Raw genomic sequence first — 21,249 nt, forward strand, 5'->3', positions numbered from 1 at the left:
GCCTTTTGTTTAGACGGTGACGGCGTTTTTGGGGCTTAAAGACGCAAAAATCTGAAACCACCTTCCAAAGTGGAAAAGTTAAATCCGCTCTGCCGTAGCGTGTCCGTCTACACTGCCAAGACGCAAAACTCTGCTCAGATCTGCTCACGTCACGTATGCGTTTACGTCACATACATGCTCCAGTACAGGAAAATAAACAAACGTGGGATTATTTCCATGCGTCGGACCTTCAAGCTGCTCTGGCAGCTCTAATAAACTTACAGGAGTCTTTCCACCAAATGTACAGGATATGTACAGATAGTATTACTGACCAGAGAAGGGCCTGTAATTACCTCTATCACATTTTGGATGCACCAATTGGTGGGAGGCGAGCCAGACGGCTGTGAACGAGACCTGGGAGATCTAGTGATGGTGGAGAACTTTGTGGAAGGAGTAACTGATTAAAATGTGTGGCGTGAAAACTTCTGCATGCCCAAAGATGCTCTTATCACTTTAAGTGATGCTGCCTGGCATGCATACCCAATCACATTCACACACTTTTGCATCACCGTATGCGCGCAGATTTCCTCCCAAAAACGCTAGTCTAAACGCAGAATAAAAAGTGAAGACGCGACGCCACTTTTGCGTCTTCTGTTCAGACCGTCCTCGTGTAAACATAGCCTTAAGCTGCACATTTTTATAATTGAAGAATAGAAAATGCTTGGGGCCTACACCAATATGCTAAATGAAAATTAAAAAGTAAAGAAAAACACATTTCAATCTGTAGCTATAATTTGTCTGATACAGTCACATGGAGCCACTGCAGAAAGCCTGAAGAGCCTCATGTGGCTCCAGAGCCGAAGGTTGCCGAGCCCTGTTCTAGACAGAGCAGAGCTTCTCTTTAGACTGTTCAGTGGTGGACTGTTAGGCCAAATGATGGCGAGTAACGTTACCGTACAGTTAAAAGGGGAAAACGAGAGCAAAAATATCAAACAATATAATATATCATATTAATCTGCCTTATTTTACTAAAAATATTAGATTGAATGGAAGAGGTGATGTTGATGTACGTTTGTGATAAAGTATTTTTATTCAACAGTAGCTCAGACTGGTATCACTGTAATCCAGTGGTTCTCAAATTGTCATGTCCAAGAAATTGTGTTAAGTTATATGTTTTGTCCTGTGTCCATGTTGTCTCGTGGCTTCCTGTTTTATTTTGGAAATTAACTCTCCTCTCGTTTCAGGTCACTTGCCCTTCCTCGTGTGTCACCAGTCTGATTGTCTGCCCCGCCCTGATTGTTCCCACCTGTTCCCCATTACCTTGTGTGTGTATATATAGCCTGTGTTTCCCCTTGTCCTGTGCCAGTTCGTCTTGTCTCGTGAAACAGTAAGACCCACGCCAGCCATTTCCTTGTATCTTGTCCACGTCAGGTTTTGTATTTTTGACACTTTTGCTTCATGTTATTTTGATACTTTGTAGCCTTCATGTTTTTCCTCTCTTGAGTGATTTTTTGTTGTTGTTCCTCTCAGTGAGTGATCTTTGTTTTCTCGTGTAGTTTTTGATTTTCCTCAGCAAGAGCGATTTTTCTTTGTTACTTTTTCCTAAATAAAGGATAGTTTATTTGTAAACCTTGTCTGAGTCGTGCATTTGGGTTCGGGTCCACGTTCAGTTGTGACAGAACGAACTGGCCAAGCATGAACCCAGCCGACTCAGACCAGTTGACAGCGGCCCTTCGCTCCCAAAACGCCCGCCTGAACCAGCAGGAGGATCAGATGTCCTGTCTGCATAGTGGCGTGAAGGAGCTGGCGAACTGTCAGGAGGACTTCAAAACCACCATCACTACCCAAGTGAACCTCCTGGCAGCCCAAGTACTTCAAGTCCTCGCTCACCTCACAAAGGATCCCCCCTCTCCTGACACTATAGCCCCACCGTCCCCGGCAGCTGCTGGAGCATCATCGGCCCCAGTGATCCACGCAGCGGCTCCTCGCCTCGCCCCACCCGAAAAGTTTTCTGGTGAGTCCGGAGAATGCAGAGCTTTTATTGTTGACTGTGAAATGCATTATGAACACTTGCCCTCAGCCTTTCCTACAGAGAGGTCTAGAGTGGCATTTATGATTTCCCATCTCACCGGGAGAGCGAGGGCGTGGGCTACGGCCGAGTGGTCCCGTGATTCATCAATCTGTGGGTCCCTCGATGAATTCAAGCAGGCTCTGAGGAGAGCTTTTGATCCCCTCTCGTCCGATCGAGAGAAAGCACGTGAGTTGAGCAATATCCGACAAGGAATCGACCCTGTGTGTGACTATGCTATCCGCTTTCGCACCCTAGCCACGGACAGCGGGTGGAATGCCACGGCCCTTTATGACGTCTTTCTTAAGGGTCTCTCTGACCAGATCCAGGACTTGTTAGTACCCCTTGATCTGCCATCTGACCTTGACTCTTTGATCACCCTAGCCATAAGAACTGATAACCGTTTACAGGAGCGTCAACGAAGCCGGAACCTAGCTGCGTCATCGGCTGGTCGCCACGGGGGCCGCACTGCAGTCCCTCCACCCATTCGCCTGAGCTCCTCACGCTTCCCGTCACCAGTCCAACGGAGGAAGGTGTCCTCTGAGGAGGAAGAGGAGCCCATGCAGCTGGGACGTGCTAAATTGTCCTCCGAGGAGCGTCGTCGCCGACTGCAGGAAGGCAGGTGTTTCTACTGTGGGAAGCAGGGTCATCTCCTCGCCGCGTGTCCAGCAAAAGAGCAGGCTCGCCAGTAGATGGGAGAGTACTGGTGAGCCGTTTCTCCTCGGCTGAAGTCTCTCCCCGAACCCTAACAGCGATCAAGGTAAAGCATCATGACACCACGGCTGATCTTGAGGTCCTCATTGACTCAGGGGCCGACGAGAGCCTCATAGACTGGGACTTTGCCAAGAAACTCCATTTGAAAACTGAACAATTAGCCCGGCCTATAGAGGCCAGTGCTCTCGATGGGAGTTTGATATTCCGGGTTACTCATAAGACTGAACCACTGACAGTGATCATTGATAACCACCATGAACTCATGTGTTTTCATTTGTTTAGCTCCCCCCAGCACTCTCTTATTCTGGGATTTCCTTGGTTAAAAGAACATAACCCACACATTCACTGGAGCACTGGGAGGGTTTTGAGCTGGGCTGATAGCTGTAAGGACAAGTGTTTAACATGTCATGATTTGAATGTGAAGACTGTTTTTAATGCTGTCTCTGTTAAATGTGCCACAGACTCTGAACCTCCTGACCTGACATCAGTCCCGAGGTGTTACCATGATCTGGGTGAGGTTTTTAACAAGAGTAAGGCTACTTCCCTTCCACCTCACAGACCATATGACTGTCCCATTGACCTGATACCAGGGGCCCCAATTCCTAAGGGTAGATTATATTCTATCTCTGGCCCTGAGATGAAGGCCATGACTGAATATATTGAGTCCTCATTAAAAGCTGGCCTCATTCGGCCTTCTTCATCTCCAGCTGGGGCAGGCTTCTTTTTTGTGGGTAAAAAAGATGGGTCTCTCCGGCCATGCATTGACTATGGGCCCCTCAATGAGATTACCATTAAAAATCGGTACCCTCTGCCACTCATGTCATCCGCTTTTGATCAACTCCAACAGGCCAAGATCTTTACCAAATTAGACCTGAGAAACGCCTACCACCTGGTTCGCATCCGAGATGGTGATGAATGGAAGACTGGCTTTAACACACCTAGTGGTCATTACGAATACTTGGTTATGCCATTTGGATTGACTAACGCTCCGGCTGTCTTCCAAGCCATGATAAATGATGTACTCAGAGACTTCCTGAACCACTTTGTCTATGTTTACCTAGACGATATCTTGATCTTTTCCCCAGACTCAAATTCTCATGTTCGCCATGTGCGTCAGGTTCTGCAGCGGCTGCTGGAGAACCAATTGTATGTTAAAGCTGAAAAAAGTGAGTTCCATGCCAACACCACATCTTTCCTTGGCTTCATCATAGCCCCTGGAGAGATGCAAATGGATCCGGCAAAAGTTAGCGCTGTGGCTCAGTGGCCTACACCTGATAGCCGTAAGAAGGTTCAGCAATTCTTGGGATTTGCTAACTTTTACAGACGGTTTATCAGAAACTTCAGCGCCATAGCTGCACCCCTCCATGTACTCACATCTCCACTGACTCCTTTCCTGTGGTCTCCTCAAGCTGAGGAGGCCTTTCAGCAGCTCAAAGCCCGGTTCACTACCGCCCCCATCCTCACGGTTCCTGATCCCAGCCGGCAGTTCGTGGTGGAGGTGGACGCCTCCAATAATGGGGTGGGAGCTGTACTCTCTCAGCGCTCCGAAAAGGACAACAAGCTTCACCCCTGTGCCTTCCTGTCCCGGAAGCTCTCGTCGGCAGAGAGAAACTATGACGTCGGTAACCGTGAGTTGTTGGCTGTTAAAATAGCCTTGGAAGAGTGGAGACATTGGCTAGAGGGTGCGCAACACCCTTTCATTGTTTGGACAGATCATAAGAATCTGGAATATATTCGCAAAGCTAAAAGACTGAACTCACGTCAAGCCAGGTGGACATTGTTTTTTAACCGTTTTAACTTTGTGTTGTCCTACAGGCCGGGTTCCCAGAACACCAAGCCTGACGCCTTGTCTCGTCTGTTCGAACCCGAGCCTCCTGCCAAGGAACCTGAACCCATCCTACCACTGAACTGTGTGGTAGGAGCGGTGAGTTGGCAAATAGAATCTGAGGTGAAGCGAGCTAATGGTGAGAATCCAACACCTGATGGTTGTCCGGTGAATCGCTTGTTTGTCCCTGTTAACATGCGTCCACAGGTGATCCATTGGGCTCACACCTCGCTGCTCACCTGCCATCCAGGAGTCAAAAGAACCATGCACGTCATCTCCCAGAGGTTCTGGTGGCCCTCCATGGAGCGAGAGGTTCGGGAGTATGTGGAGGCGTGTTCCATCTGCGCCCGCAACAAGACCTCATCCAGAGCACAGATGGGGTTGCTGCAGCCACTCCCGGTTCCTACTCGTCCCTGGGCTGAGATCTCCCTCGACTTCGTCACGGGGCTCCCGGTCTCAGAAGGTAACACCACTGTCCTCACAGTGGTGGACCGATTTTCTAAAATGACTCATTTTATTGCCTTGCCCAAGCTGCCTTCTGCCAAGGAAACAGCTGAAATTCTGATGACTCATGTGTTTCGTATCCATGGATTTCCCAAGGATGTTGTTTCAGACCGGGGGCCCCAGTTCATCTCCAGGTTCTGGAAAGAATTCTGCAAGCTCATCGGAGCTACCAACAGCCTCACCTCTGGGTATCACCCGGAATCGAACGGCCAAACAGAACGTTTAAACCAGGAGCTGGAGACATGCCTTCGATGCCTGGTGTCGCAGAACCCATCTTCCTGGAGCAAGAATCTGGTGTGGGTGGAATATGCCCACAATTCACTCCCTACCTCGGCCACCGGCATGTCACCATTCCAATGTGTCTTCGGCTACCAGCCCCCGGTCTTCTCTGAGGTGGAAAGGGAGATCACGGTTCCATCCGCCCATGCTATGGTCAGGCGCTGCCACCGCATCTGGGCAGCCGCCCGCAAGGTTCTCCTTCGCAGTGTGGACAGCATGAAGAGGGCTGCTGATCGGAGGCGCCGACCTGCCCCAGCCTACGAGCCTGGCCAGAAGGTCTGGCTTTCTACGCGGGACTTGCCCCTCCATGTTGCCTCCAGGAAACTGGCTCCACGGTTCATCGGTCCATATCCAGTGTCCAAGGTCATCTGTCCCTCCGCGGTTCGTCTACGTCTGCCCCGGTCCCTGAGAGTCCACCCCACCTTCCACGTCAGCCGGGTGAAACCAGTCAAGGAGAGCTCCATGGTCCCTGCAGCGGTACCCCCTCCACCCCCCCGGATGGTCGACGGTGGCCCCGTCTACTCCGTCAAGGCCCTCCTGGCAGTGCGCAACAGGGGCCGGGGCAGGCAATTCCTGGTGGACTGGGAGGGCTATGGGCCGGAGGAACGATCGTGGGTCCCCGCGAGCTTCATTGTGGACCCTGACCTCATCAAGGACTTTTACAATCGTCACCCTCAGTTGCCTGGTCCGTCAGGAGCCGTCCCTAGAGGGGGGGGGTACTGTCATGTCCAAGAAATTGTGTTAAGTTATATGTTTTGTCCTGTGTCCATGTTGTCTCGTGGCTTCCTGTTTTATTTTGGAAATTAACTCTCCTCTCGTTTCAGGTCACTTGCCCTTCCTCGTGTGTCACCAGTCTGATTGTCTGCCCCGCCCTGATTGTTCCCACCTGTTCCCCATTACCTTGTGTGTGTATATATAGCCTGTGTTTCCCCTTGTCCTGTGCCAGTTCGTCTTGTCTCGTGAAACAGTAAGACCCACGCCAGCCATTTCCTTGTATCTTGTCCACGTCAGGTTTTGTATTTTTGACACTTTTGCTTCATGTTATTTTGATACTTTGTAGCCTTCATGTTTTTCCTCTCTTGAGTGATTTTTTGTTGTTGTTCCTCTCAGTGAGTGATCTTTGTTTTCTCGTGTAGTTTTTGATTTTCCTCAGCAAGAGCGATTTTTCTTTGTTACTTTTTCCTAAATAAAGGATAGTTTATTTGTAAACCTTGTCTGAGTCGTGCATTTGGGTTCGGGTCCACGTTCAGTTGTGACACAAATGGGGGTACGTGAAGGCTCTCCAGGGGCTACGTGAGATTTTAAAATATACAGGTAAAAAGTAGCACCCATGCAAAAATCCTTTAAAAATAATTATTTAATAAAAAAATATAAGCATAAGTTCATAAAATGAATTTTATATTCAGTAGGCTATTCAATTTCCTGATCCTAAAAACCCAGAGTGTCCCCCATACCAGGATGGTTGGACCCAACCTGTCATATGCCACCTGGCATCACCAGTCAAACACTTGAAAACTCAAAGATGGAGGCTGAAGCGTAGGCAGCTTCAGCTCTCGTTGTTTTAGAGACGCTGACACAAACTGTAAATGTGTGAAGCAGCCAACCGATTCTAAGTCTGGCGATACCCGATCCATGACTCTACAACCGATTAACCTAGGAATTCATGGCTGATTTGTATCGATTGAGAAGACTGCTACTGACGCAGCCATATCTCTCACTTGTTAAACCCAATATCCGGTGTAGGTACCAGATGGGCTCGGCTGCCAGATCGGCTCGGGTCCTTCGCCTGTTGATTACGTCACACAATATGATTGGCTGTACGCTTTAATGGGAGTACAGTGTACAAAGGACAGTTGTGATTGGCTGTACGTCACACAGTTGTGACTGGCTGTACGTCGTGGCAACGGCTGTAGACATAGCAACACTTGCCTGTGGCGAAACCAACGTTCAAGTTTTGTGTATTTGTATGCTAAGCAGCAATAAACTGCTTTTTATTTTGACTATAAGGATGTGGTGTGTGGACTCCTGTAAATGTACATAAAATATGAGAATAATTGTGTTTCTGTTGGATATTTGTAGATATATATATAGATAAATACACACACAGACAAGTGAAAAATAGCTTAAAAGTATATATTTGTATGTATGTATGTGTGTGTGTGTGTGTGTGTGTGTGTGTGTGTGTGTGTGTGTGTGTATATATATATATATATATATATATATATACTTGTAAGCTATTTTTCACTTATGTGTGTGTATTTGTGTATACACATATACTATATATATACACACATATCCATCTATCCATCTATCCATCTATCTATCTATCTATCTATCTATCTATCTATCTATCTATCTATCCATCCATCCATCCATCCATCCATCCATCTATGTATCTAAAAGTCGAAAGCCTTGCTGTAGCAGCAGACGAAGGACCCCGAACCAATCTGGTACCTACACCGGTCGCATCGTTTATCCTTCACAACCCTAATAAAGACTTACTCTCCTCAGGACAGGCTGAGAGAGAAAGGGCTGCTGGACTCACTGTTGTAGTAGGAGAACTGCAGGTAGTTGAAGTGTGCGGGCAGGAAGTCCTCAAAGGGCTTGTCTTTGCCAGCAGACGAGGCCAACTCCACTGCACAGTGCTGCTTACAGCTCAGCACCTGCATGTAGTGGTCTGACACACACAAACACATTCACACAACAGGAAATGATCAGCGAAATCTCAACTTTCATATTTATCTTTTCTGTACACAAGCATCAAGCATAGATGTACTGTCTCACCTGTCATGCTCTGGAACAGGTCAGCACTGTACTCCATGTAGTTGTACCCGTCGTAGTTGTAGGCTCCCTCACACAGCACTCTGCACTCCTTATCGGCAGTGAAGTACTCATCCACGGCCACTTCAAAGTGATCAGCAGCCAGACCGAACGAGTCGTCGCTGTAGAAACTCTTCCCCAGCAAGAACTCGGCCTGAAGACGGAGACAGGTGGCTAATGGTCAGCATTACAGACGGGATTCTGTGCAATATTATATAATAATTCTATGATGTATATATATATATACTGCCCTGGAAAGCTTAGCTGCAGAAACTACACAAAGGGTAAAACTGAGAAAAACTGCTTTTTTAACGTTTTTTTAACTGGCCAGCCAAATGAGTTATAGGTAGGTAAGTGATATGACACATACGGTATATGTGTACATGTGTTTATGATGTAATTTTTATGCTCAAAATTCATGACGATTTATTTCACCTTTGACCCCAAAATGTAGTTACTGCACTCTGGTTTTGCTGTAAAAGGTTCTCATAGTAATGCAAAACCAGAGTACAGTAACTACAATGTTGTCGTCTTCTTTCAGCTTTTATATTTTGTTTTCAGTAAATAAACTTTTTTAAATGGAATTTGTTATAAGTGTATTTAAAAGTGTTTAACATCTATATTCAAAGATTTCTGTATTTTAGACTTAATATTATAAAGTAATGTTAAATTTTAGTCGTGATATAATTCTATCTCACTTTTTTTTACTTAATGACTATCTAGATAATAAGTTCCCTATCAAAAAAACTTTAATTTCTGTTATTCTTGTCTTCACTATTCAACACAATAAAGAAATACAAGGCTACACTGTATCACAGTAAAAGCAGACCACTTACTGCGGTCTTATATATATATAAATATATATATATATATATATATATATAGATAGATAGATAGATATATAATTACTGCGGTCTGCTTTGGTTTTGAGTTGGATTTTGTAGTTACTGCAATTTTTCATTATTTCTCTGAAATAAAGCTAAATTGAAATCTAAAACTTTGTCACATCATAAAACAGATATGAAGGAGTTCATTTTTAGTTATAACTCAATTTCGACCAAAAATGTAGTTACTACAGTTAGACTTTTATATGAAAGATAATAACTACACGGTCGCCCATAAAGTTGGAATAAGAGACACAATCCTCTGTTAATTGTTTTTTCATTTTCATTGTGAAGTTTGGAAGAGATTGATTAATAAAGTTTTGAGAAGATATACACGTTATCTGTCAAGAATAAATCACATTGTCCTCTTTCTGCTCGTTCACTCCTCTCAAACTTCGGCTGGACAGGAAAGTGATAAAAACATATTATTCCAACTTTATGGGTGACCGTGTATTATATTTATACAGATTAAGTATAAGTTATTAATGTATAGGTTGACATAAATAAGGAAGCTTGTAAAAAAAAATCTACTTATTGAGAAGGGGTGAGAATGAATAAGTTTGTACCTCTTCTCACTACTTTTTAATGTATATTTACATCAAGGTTGACATTTTATTTTGCCTTTTGCTTTTTTATTTTCTGTGAATATGACTTTTTCAATGACAATTTCTCTTTTTTTTCCTCTTTTTTGTTTGGGTTGTTGGGTTGTTTTTTCTTTTATGTTTGAAATACATTTCCAAATAATCCCCCAAAATAATGGACCATGTGATAAAATAGATTTCTGAAATACAGCGAACAAAACAGAGGTGAAACGTGGGCTAAATGGATTCAATATAGACAGTCTGCCTAAAAGGATGCCCTTAGGGCTAACAGAACAAGAAAGCCATAAATTGATCACAGAAGGTGTTCGCTCTCACCATATGTGTCTTTTGCTCCAGATCTTTGAAGTCCTCCGGCTGCACTCCTGCCATCATCCTGTAGTACTCCAGGTTCTGTCTCATCTCCACGTGATCCGGGTTGGCCTGGAAGAATGTGTTGGCAGCTGCCACTGCCTTGTCCAGCTTATTGATCTGAAGAGAAAAACAGGAGATCACTCCATCCCTTCTGATTGAAGGTGTAGTCTTCAGTAAACCACCTTAAAGACCTGCAGGTACTCTCTGACAGGACTGCTGCTGTGATAGTGTTTGCTTTTATCTGCCTCCAAAACAAGATTTAAACCATAGACTGTAAGGTTTAAATACAGGTCGGCAACCTAAAGTCATAATGACTTTTTATCTCACAATTTCGACTTTTTATGTCATAAGTATGACTTTTTATCTCCGAATGACTTTTTATCTCATAGTTTCAACTTTTTATCTCATAATTTCAACTTTTTATTTCATAATTATGACTTTTTATCTCATAGTTTCAACTTTTTATCTCATAGTTTCAACTTTTTATCTCATAATTTCAACTTTTTATCTCATTATTATTACTTTTATCTCATAATAATGACTTTTTTATCTCAAAATTTTGACTTTTTATCTTATAATTATGACTTTTTATCTCATAGTTTCGACTTTATCTCATAATATTTACTTTTTATCTCATAACTATGACTTTTATCTCATTATTATGACTTTTTATTCCATAATAATGACTTTTTATCTCATAATTAACTTTTTATTTCATAATAATGACTTTTTATCTCATAATTAACTTTTTATCTCATAATTTTGACTTTTTTTATCTCATTATTATAACTTGTATCTCATAATAATGACTTTTTATCTCATAATTTTGACTTTTGTATCTCATAATAATGACTTTTATCTCATTATCATGACTTTTAATTTCATAATTATGACTTTTTCCTCATGACTTTTTATCTCATAATTTCGACTTTTTATCTCATAATTTCAACTTTTTATCTAATTATTATGACTTTTTATCTCATGACTTTTTATCTCATTATTTTATTTTTTTATCTAATTATTTCGACTTTTTAAAAATCTCATAATAATGACTTTTTATCATATAATGACTTTTTATCTCATAGTTTTGACTTTTTATCTCATAATTATAACTTTTTATCTCATTATTATGACTTTTTATATCATAATAATGACTTTTAATCTCATAATTATTAATTTTTAGCTCATAATTATTACTTTTTATCTCAATATTTCATTTCATTTTTACTTTGAGGATATTTTTATCATCAGCAATCAGCATTTTATCTTTTTTTTTGTCCTTTTTTCTGGCGGAAATGGGCTTCCATACATTTGCCCATCTCACTTTACAGCTAAAAGTTCTCTTATGTGCCACTTTGTCTTGAGCCAGTCTGAGTTTGTGAGGAGCATTTGAAAGCAGCACGTTGGGCCTTTAACCCGCTGGACGTCTTCACGTCAGCCTCCACAGAAGCTGACTCCACCTTAAGACGTGGCATGCTGTCTGAGTTTTGGGGGGTTGGGGCACTTACAATATCCAAATCCACATCAGCTAGAAGCTCTAGTAAGATCTTATCCATAAACGTGTTTTAGAATTGTTTCACCCTGTCCTGCGACTGTTTATAACACTGATAAACATCTATGCTATGTCTAGTGTGTTTTATAATAAGTCTGCACTGATTGCAGCCACACTTCTTGATGAGCTACTGTACCTTAAAATATGCGACTTGCAGGTAATTATAGGGAGTCCTCTTCTTGAACTCCAACTCCACGTCTCCAGTGACTTGGTGCAGAGTTGGTGAGCCCAGTTTTTCAGTCTCGCAGGAGTGCACACAGTCCGCCCGTTTCAGGATCCTCTGGAAGAAGCCCAGGTCATCCAGAGACCCGGCCCCCGGTATGGGGACCCCCAAGCCGGACAGACGATCACCGAAAGCGGTCTGGTTGGCACATCGGAGCCGGCACTCAGTCTTCACACTGCGGACTGTAGCTTTGTTCCTGAGCGCCTTCTCCATGTTCAGGATCACAGTCAGCCAGTCCTGTTTGGAGTAGGCTTCCACCGCCGTGTCGAACAGGATGTCATAGGGCTCCAGGACGAAGTGGCTGCTCAGATCCGTGTCCGATGTGCACAGCGGGATGACAAGGCCAAGCAGAAGTAATGCAGGACGGAGCTCCATGGTGCCAAAATGTCCGGGCTCTGCAGAGGGGCAGTAGCCTGAGCAGGAGACTGAGAGCCGGCAGAGAGAGGAGGACCTTCTTCCTCCGACACTAACTTGTGTAGAGGCGGAGTTTGGTTTGCACTGTTGGGTCCCTGCTGACACCCCACACTCACACACCAGGAGGCTGAGTTTCTCCAGAGGGTTCTGTCAGTGCATGCAGGGTGCACATTCTGTAGTTATATCTGCTGTCTACATGCTTTAGTACAAAAATGTCTATTCAAAAAAATAAATCAATGAATTCCTGGGTCATTAGGGGGAAGCAAAACTCCTTCATTAGCAGTGATGGAAAAAAATATCCAGATCCCTTACTTAGTAATAGTACTAATACCACACTGTGAAATGACTCCACTACAAAAGTCCTGCATTCAAAACTTACTGAAGTAAAAGTACAAAATTATCAGCATCAAAATGTACTTAAAGTATCAAAAGTAAAAGTACTCATTATGCAGAATGGACCCACTCATTGTTACGGAAGATGATTAGGGCCACACATGAAAAAATATATAAAAAAATTTTGAGTTCTGACTTTTTTCTCAGAATTTTGACTTTAAAGTCAGAATTCTGACTTTACCATACAACATGTTGACAGGTCATCTCTCCACCACCTCCTCCAGTGTGTCCAACCTGGCTCCAACCACAGAACCAGCTCTTTAGACCAGTCTGTCCAACTGCCTTCATCTCTGTGTGTGATGCTGCCTCCTCAGCAGACTGCAGCATAAAACAACACACTACCACCACCGACTGATAAAACATCTGCAGCATCTTACTACAGATGTCCAGAGATCTGAGCTTCAAGAAGAAAAAGAGGAGCTCTGCCCCTTTTTGTAGAGAGCGTCTGTGTTTAGGGACCAGTCCAACTTATTATCCAGGTATACACCTAGATACTTAGAACTTGGCACCACCTCCATGTCCACCCCACTGGCTGAAGAGGGGGCTTGAACCTGCAGAAATCTCTGATCATTTCTTTAGTCTTTGAGGTGTTCAGTAGGAGATAGTTCTTGTGACTCCAGTCACTGAAGGCTTTTATCAGATCCCTATATTCAGATTCCTGTCCATTCCTGATACACGCCACAATAGCAGTGTCGTTCGAGTACTTCTGGATGTGGCAGGACTCAGAGTTGTATTTGAAGTCCCCTGTGTACAGTGTGAACAGGAGTGGAGCCAGAACAGTGCCTTGTGGAGCCCCTGTGCTGCTCATTAATGTCCCAGGAACACAGTTCCCCAACCTGACATACTGTGGTCTTCCTGAAGCGAGGGCTACTGGTCTGTAGTCATTATAGGGTCAAAAAACTTTCAGACTATGGATTTTTAATTATAATAATGATGTTTAACAGCCCTGCTATAGCTCTGTGCAAGGAAAATGCAACATGTTAGGAATGTGTAGAATACTGTGAAATGCTGATTAATCCACAAAAGAAACTGTGTCATTAGTTTGAGCAAGTGGTAGAGCTATAAATATAAATGTTAATTGTTTCATATCTATGGAAGGTTTCTTTATTGTCACGAAATGTGTTCTTAAATGTGAAAGATTATAATACTCACATGTCAAACTCAAAATGCGAGCAGAACAAATTTGATTAGAATCCAGCTGGAAATGTAGACCTGACCCTGCTGTTTAAAGGTCAAATATTACATTCTGGAATATATTTCCTTCAATGTTCTGTCATTTAGGTTGGTGTTATTGCCAAACTATCAACCCAAAGCATCACACGCTTTCCATTCTTCGCTAAGCATTCTTCAACAGATGCAATTTTAGGTAATGTAGAATAATAAACTACAGCTTTGCCTACCTTTAGTCTACTTCCATGCCCATCTGGTGCTTGCAGACATAATGGTTAAAAATATATTACTTTAACAGCTTGATATTGTAATTTATTTTCAAATGAGCAGAATCTGCAGCCAGAGAAAAAGTAAGAGCATATTTCTCATTATGAGATCAAGATATCAACTTTGCGTTGTTATACAGACATGTTTATTTTAATGTTATATGGAGCACAAACAAGTGAAAGAGGCAGATATTTTACTTTTTGCTCCACTACATTGATCAAATTGTTGGATTTAATAGCTACAAAGCTGAAAACTGGTCTAAAGATCTGCTTCAGGGGTTGGAGCCAGGTTGGACACACTGGAGGAGGTGGTGGAGAGATGCACTGTCAAGATGTTCGAGGCCATCCTGAAATACCCAGATCATCTGCTACACAAAACCTTTATGGACCAAAAAAACAGCAGTGGACGGCTCCTCTCTCTCCATTGCAGGACGGAGAGATTCAAAAGATCCTTCTCTCCTTTACCCTCGGGAATAAATAAAGTAATTTTGATTGATTTGATTTGAAAACGGGGCAAAAGTTGAAAAGTTATGAACTATGATCATATAAAATATGATATAACTACCCAACAGTAAAAAAATAAGGAATGAGTGAAAGAATGAATGGATGAATACCTATACACCTACTTTTAACGTTTTAAATTTGGGACTTTTACTTCTCCCACAGAACAATATTACAAATATTCACCATTATCATCCACATATTTGAAAACAACAAAAAACAACTAAGATAATGGCAAACAAACTTGGACTATCACTACGTTTGCAAAAAATCTGAACTTGTGTAAGTGTGCACGCAAAGGATTATGGGGGGAAACCATGTAAGGGAATGGAAGAAAAGCAAACACAGGACTACTCTGAGTCTCGGTTTAAGGTCTAGTTCATCTCTGACTGATGTGGTTTAATGCAGGATGCAAAGCTGTTGATGTGACAGTAACTGCAGCACACCAGCAGCTGTTTCACGATGTAATTTCAGACTTTTGCTTGTTTGATTTCTCAGCAGCGGCTCATCTTCTTTTGTTATGTTCTTTGGTGAGGTCGGGCTTGTTTCCAAACGCCTGAACATAAATCCAAGTAAAATGAGAATAGGATATAATATTTATTTTAAATTGGTTTTATTTTGATCTAAACACGGATTACAGTTGTACATTTAAAATAAGAATTAACAATAATACATAAGTCTGTGACAAAAGTCTTTAATTTAGGATATTTTATACAGGCACAAATTAGGATTACTATATTAGGCAAAAGGGGGCGGAGAGTTAGGACCCCGTGAACACTCCGGTATTTTCGTCAAATATTAGCTGGTTACAAAACCTGCCTGGGACAGAGAGGATATATATGTGTGAGCAAATCACTCTGGAGAGAGTTTAGAGAAACAACGTGAAATAAACCATCATGGAGAGAACAGTCAGCCTTCCCCAGCAGCCCGACAAAACCACCACAGGTAGGAGAAACTTACCGAAAGACTGACTGTAAACCTCATGTCAGACCTTTCAGACCTGGTCTAAGGTTTCTCACACAGCACACGGTCTCTGTTAATATACTTGTACTGGTTTTAAGTTAAATATAGTAGATAGTAAATATAGTTAGCACAGCACACTTTAAACCGCTTTCATGAGGAGCAACTGAACTTTCCCAGCGGCTACAGTTTCATGTTATTAACCCTTGTTAGTCCTTCCGTAGACTATACACCAAGGTTATAGTAGTTTTGGATTTTTCATTAGTTTTAGTTTTGATTTCGTTGTCATTTTTTTATTTTTTATTTATTAGTTTTAGTGTTGGTTTTAGTTTTTTTGTAATGGGGTATTTGTTGAGTGCCAGATTCAATAAGGTCACAATAAATGTTTCCTTTATTTCCTTTGTCTGATCCATCTCAGCCCCAATAAGTTTATTAAGTATTAAAACCAGATAGATGAAATCGATTTCATATCAACCAAAACGATTTACGTATGAAAAAAGTTGATGAAGACGAAAACGAAGGACATTTTCACTTTAATCTTAATTAGTTTTAGTTAGTTTTGTAACCACAAAATACAGTTTCAGTTAGTTATCGTTTTTTTCTTTTTAAACTCTCGTTTAGTCTTCTGCATGTAAGGGCTCCGAATTGTATAATACAGTTTACCCGAGTTTCATGTTATTAAAGTATTACTACAGTCATTATGTTAAATAACTACATATGGAAGCATATTCCCTCCAGAAGCATTGAAATAAAATAAAAAATCCATATGGTAAATCGTAAAAAAAATCAAAATTATGAGACAAACACTTTGCTCCTTATGATTTGCTTCCATGTTGGGCTGGGCGATATATAGATATAAAAGATATATCAATATTCTTTTAAATGTGATATGGAATAAGACCAAATTGCATAGGCTATTTTTATTTACGATTTTTTATTTATTTAAATGTGCACTTTATGGACCTTGGATTTTTTTAAAAAGGTACTCCTGTTGTTATACAGTATTTATTTTCACCTAAACGGTTTCAATAAAACTACTTGTGACATGTCATATTTGGTTTTGACTTTGACTGAACATTTGCTCCTGCTATCATCAGGATATATATCGTATATGGATATTCAGTCTAAATATATCGGGATATGACTTATGGTCCATATCCCCCAGCCCTACTTCCACTTTATAATTGTGATGTAACTGTTAACTTGTGTGGTTTGTGCAGTGACTCTGGTTGAGAGCAGCAGCACCCCCAGCGGGCTGGAACTGGTCAGCTCCTATCAGACCAACAGAGTGGGAGACCCTATGGACCTAGTGGCCTTGGCATCACAAGTACAGAAGGTATGGAATAGACTTTTTTTAATAATACATTCAGTCTAATAATTTCTACACAACGACATCTCATGTCGTGGATATATCAGTGCTAAAAGTATTTTGACTTTTTTTTTAGGGAGATGATTTCATTAAAGCCAACGCTTGCAACAAACTGACCGTCATTGCAGACCAGATCAGATACTTACAGGAGCAGGCGAGAAAGGTGAGGAGCAAAACACCAGTACACACAATCAAGTGACTGGTGATACAAATATGATAGTGACGCACAGTTTGTACAGGCTGTCAACTTCACAACTTAGCCTCCTGGCTCATGCTGGCATATTTATAGGAATCTTCATTCATATGCACTGTGCGTCTCTGACAGTGGTGGAAGAATAATTCAGATCCCTTATTTAAGTTAGAGTACTTCCCTATAAAACCTAACTGCAGTAACTACATTATTGGTTGAAATTACTTTATATCGTATATCGATATTCAGCGTAAATATATCGGGATATGACTTTTGGTCCATATCGCCCAGCCCTAACTCCAGATATTGGTGTTTATCAACAACCTATTAGCAAAACGGACAGAAGACCTTGGTGGTATTTGAGATGACAAAACACAAAACCTCCTGTGAGTCCAGTACACTTATTGGTCTTTTCTTTCTAGGTTTTACAAGATGCTAAAAGAGATGCTGACCTCCACCATGCTGCCTGTAACATTGTGAAGAAACCAGGCAACATGTATTACCTCTATGAGCGGCCGTCTGGACAGCAGTACTTCTCCATCATCTCTCCTAAGGTCTGCATTTCACTATTATATCCTGAGAAACAAGGTTATTATAGTTATGAACACTAACGAAATAACGAAAACTAGAATCGAACAAAACATTTTCGTTAACTGAAGTAAAAATAAAAATGAGTTTTTTAAAAAACGATAACTAACTCAAAACTGTATTTTGTGGTTACAAAACTAACTGAAATTATAGTGAAAATGTCCTTCGTCTTTGTCAACTTTTTTCATACGTAAACATTTTGGTTGATATGAAATCTATTTCATCTATCTGGTTTTATGACTTAATAAACTTATTGGGGCTGAGATGGATCAGAGAAAGGAAATAAAGGCAACATTTATTGTGACTTTTTTGAATCTCGCACCCAACAAACTAATAAAAACTAAACTAAAACTAAACATTTCCAAAAAACTAAAACTAACAAAAACTAAACTAAAACTAAACATTTTGCAAAAAATAAAAACTAGCAAACTCACTCTAAAAACGAATTAAAACTAACTGAACTTGAAAACAAAAAATCACAATGAAGTTAAAACTAAAACTAATGAAAAATCAAAAACTATTATAACCTTGTTGAGAGATTGGTCAGCTTGTGTCATGTTATGTCACCCTTCATGAACATGGAAGAGTTCCAACAGCACAGAACAGTTACTTAACATCCACTGGCTGACCAAACACCTGCAGGCCTGTGTGGAAATGTGCCGGCTGGATGTCTTTAGTGGTCAAAGTTCATGTGGCCTTGAAGAGGGCTGATAGTGAGCAGGCGGCCAAAACAGGCAGCTAAGGTTGGATTTGACTGGTTGCAGTTTTATCTGTGCATGTTTTTTTCAGGTACTGTTTGTTGTTGTTGTTGTTGTTGTTGTTGTTGTTGTAGTGGTCATGCCATTTATTGGAACATCAGGGAATTTTGACAGTTAAAATCAAGACAGAACCAAACTTAATGCCAAACATAATGATTGTTTTAAAGTCTTAAGATTCTTATTTTAGAAACATAAAGAATTGTGCCGCAACTACTGATTATTTCATCGTCAAAATTTTCTGCTGATTCTTTCCAATGTTATAATAGTTTTGGATTTTTCGTTCATTTTAGTTTTGATTTCGTTGTCAATTTTTGTTTTCAAATTCAGTTAGTTTTAATGAGTTTTTAGAGTGTGTTTGCTAGTTTTAATTTGTTTTTATTTTTTGGAAAATGCTTAGTTTTAGTTTAGTTTTTATTAGTTTTTGTGTTAGTTTTAGTTATTTGTAATGGGGTATTTGTTGGGTGGCAGATTGAATAAGGTCACAATAAATGTTCCTTTATTTCCTTTGTCTGATCCATCTCAGCCCCAATAAGTGTATTAAGTCATAAAACCAGATAGATGAAATAGATTTCATATCAACCAAAAAGGTTTACGTATGAAAAAAGTTGACAAAGACGAAAACGAAGGACATTTTCACTATAATTTTAGTCAGTTTTAGTTAGTTTTGTAACCACAAAATACAGTTTCAGTTAGTTATCGTTTTTTTTTTTAAACTCTAGTTTTTATTTTTATTTCAGTTAATGAAAATGTTTTTTCAATTCTAGTTTTTGTTATTTCGTTGGTTTTCGTTAACTTTAATAACTTTGGCTGTTGTTGTAGTAGTCATGTAATTTATTGGAACATCAGGGAATTTTGACAGTTAAAATCAAGACAGAGCCAAACTTAATGGCAAACATAATGATTTAAAAATCTCAAGATTCTTATTTTAGAAACATAAAGATATGTGCTGCAACTACTGATTATTTCATCGTCAAAATTGTCTGCTGATTCTTTCCTTGATTCGTCTTAACAATGGAAACTGATACCAATTATAAAAGGCCATGCTGGAATCACATTGCTTGTTTTTTCCTAACCAACAGTTAAAAGCACAAAGCTTTTGACTAAAGACAAAGAAAATCCTTAAAATTCAGACACTCTAAGTAGAAAATATTTTGTATTTTTGCTTTAGGAACTATTCAATGATAGACAATCGATAGTCAATGATGATTTCTCTATAGCAGGGATGGGCAACTGGAGGCCCGAGGGCCACATACGGCCCGCACCCTCACTTGAAGTGGCCCTCAGTACAACTACATATATTTGAGCATGAAATCTTAAAAGTGCAGTGTAAAAATGCACAAAATGACTTCTTGCAATTAATGTTGGTCTGCTGTTCTTACACTGAAAACAAGAAAAAATAAATCACAGTAAGTGGTTATTTTTTATTTGCATCAAACCTTTTGTATTCCTATTTATACTGTTATACATGCATCTGAGCATGAAATATGTTGAGTTACTGCACTGTAAACATATTTAAAATTGCAGTTTCATCATATCTGGTTAAGTTCACGGTACTATATGTGGCCCTGTGGTAGTGAAAGAGTGTGGTAGATGAAGAACTGTGGCCCCCTCCAGCATTTAAGTTGCCCAACCCTGTTCTATAGAATATCAAGAAATAATTTCATCTCTAGATAAAAAAGACAACAAACTTTTAGGTAGAGGGGTTGGTAAACTGATATGTAGCTGATTTTATAAAAGGAAAAAAATACTTAGTTTGTCTTCTGATGAAGTGCTGCACATCTCACCGTAGTGTTGTTTGTGTCTTCTCCCTGAAGGAATGGGGTTCCAGTTGCCCTCATACATTTGTTGGTGCATTCAAACTTCAACACGACATGTCTTGGACGCCCATAGACCAGGTTGAGAAGAGGGACGCAGAGTTCGCCATCATGGACAAACTTCTCAGCCAGCAGGCTGCCTTACCAGCTTTCACAGAACCAAACTTCAAAAACCTCTGTGACTAAAGGACTGAATCAAGGACTGGAGTTTTTAAAGGACTAATTGTAGATGCTAAATGTCTTAATTGACTTACATTTTTGCAGACATAAATCCATTACTGGATTGTAATCACTGGTATCAAAGCATCACAGTGTTTTATTGACTTTAAAGCTGCTCTGTGGACAAACCACAATTAATGTTTTTATTCTGGGTTCTTCAGCAAAACACGAGTTGATCTCTGGGCTCAAGAAACAGGATAAAACCATTTTCGGTGTAGCTTTAACCCTTGTGTACTCCTCCCATCGACTATACAGCCATCCTCCTCAGGTTAGTTTAGGACATGTAGGAAAAAAATATTACCAACTTTTTTTTCACCTTTAAGGCAACTAATGACCCAAAAATTGATTTATAATACTTTTTTTTTCATTATTATTGGTCAATTTGAGTCAAATATACAAAATTAGGCCTCATTTCAAGAGGAAAAAGTAATAAAACCTTAATATTTTTTTAAATAGTGAAATTATTTCTTGATTGAAATGCACAAAGTAGGTTATGTCAACTTTTAGTGAAACTTATGTTTTGAAAACATTGATTTTTAGACGACAGCAAAAAAAAGTTTAAAAAATCACACCCATGGTCCCAATTTTTTTCTACATGTCCTAAAACCAGTCTGATGTCATGGGGTCCTTTTTGACCCGAGGAGGACGGGTGCTATAAAAATTTATAAAACACGTAAAAATGTATGAAGAAAGTTGAAATTTATATTATCTAAAAACGGGGTTCGTACGGGTGCTTGAAATCCTTGAAAATACTTTAATTTAAATGTTGTATTTTCAAGGTTTAAAAAGTGCTTGGATTTTGGATA

The 21,249-nt window shown here is 40.4% G+C and overlaps 2 protein-coding genes across 2 annotated transcripts in view; one reads left to right on the plus strand and one right to left on the minus strand.

The window, feature by feature from the left end:
• p3h1 (prolyl 3-hydroxylase 1) overlaps positions 1-12,410 on the minus strand; it is a 27,565-nt gene extending 15,155 nt beyond the window's left edge. The window contains exons 1-4 of the mRNA XM_059330047.1: positions 11,715-12,410; positions 9,991-10,143; positions 8,154-8,343; positions 7,915-8,046 (exon numbers count right to left, since the gene is read on the minus strand). Of these exons, the coding sequence (XP_059186030.1) occupies positions 7,915-8,046; positions 8,154-8,343; positions 9,991-10,143; positions 11,715-12,176 (937 nt within the window). The 5' untranslated portion in view covers positions 12,177-12,410. The remainder of the gene's footprint in view (positions 1-7,914; positions 8,047-8,153; positions 8,344-9,990; positions 10,144-11,714) is intronic.
• Positions 12,411-15,336: 2,926 nt separating this feature from the next.
• Positions 15,337-21,175, plus strand: c3h1orf50 (chromosome 3 C1orf50 homolog). Its single transcript, XM_059329670.1, has 5 exons — positions 15,337-15,490; positions 16,726-16,841; positions 16,951-17,037; positions 17,487-17,618; positions 20,225-21,175. Exons 1-5 carry the CDS (start codon positions 15,442-15,444, stop codon positions 20,408-20,410), a joined length of 570 nt encoding a protein of 189 aa, XP_059185653.1. The 5' UTR covers positions 15,337-15,441; the 3' UTR covers positions 20,411-21,175.
• The last annotated feature ends 74 nt before the right edge of the window (positions 21,176-21,249 follow it).

Source organism: Centropristis striata, chromosome 3 (genome assembly GCF_030273125.1).
Source record: "Centropristis striata isolate RG_2023a ecotype Rhode Island chromosome 3, C.striata_1.0, whole genome shotgun sequence".
Lineage (NCBI taxonomy): Eukaryota > Metazoa > Chordata > Actinopteri > Perciformes > Serranidae > Centropristis > Centropristis striata.

What these genes read in the sequence shown, in the direction of transcription:
- c3h1orf50 (XM_059329670.1), top strand. Translation starts at nt 15,442, where the DNA reads ATGGAGAGAACAGTCAGCCTTCCCCAGCAGCCCGACAAAACCACCACA. An exon ending in GCCCGACAAAACCACCACAG is followed by an intron (nt 15,491 to 16,725) that starts GTAGGAGAAACT and finishes TGGTTTGTGCAG; the next exon opens with TGACTCTGGTTGAGAGCAGC. An exon ending in TACAGGAGCAGGCGAGAAAG is followed by an intron (nt 17,038 to 17,486) that starts GTGAGGAGCAAA and finishes TTTTCTTTCTAG; the next exon opens with GTTTTACAAGATGCTAAAAG.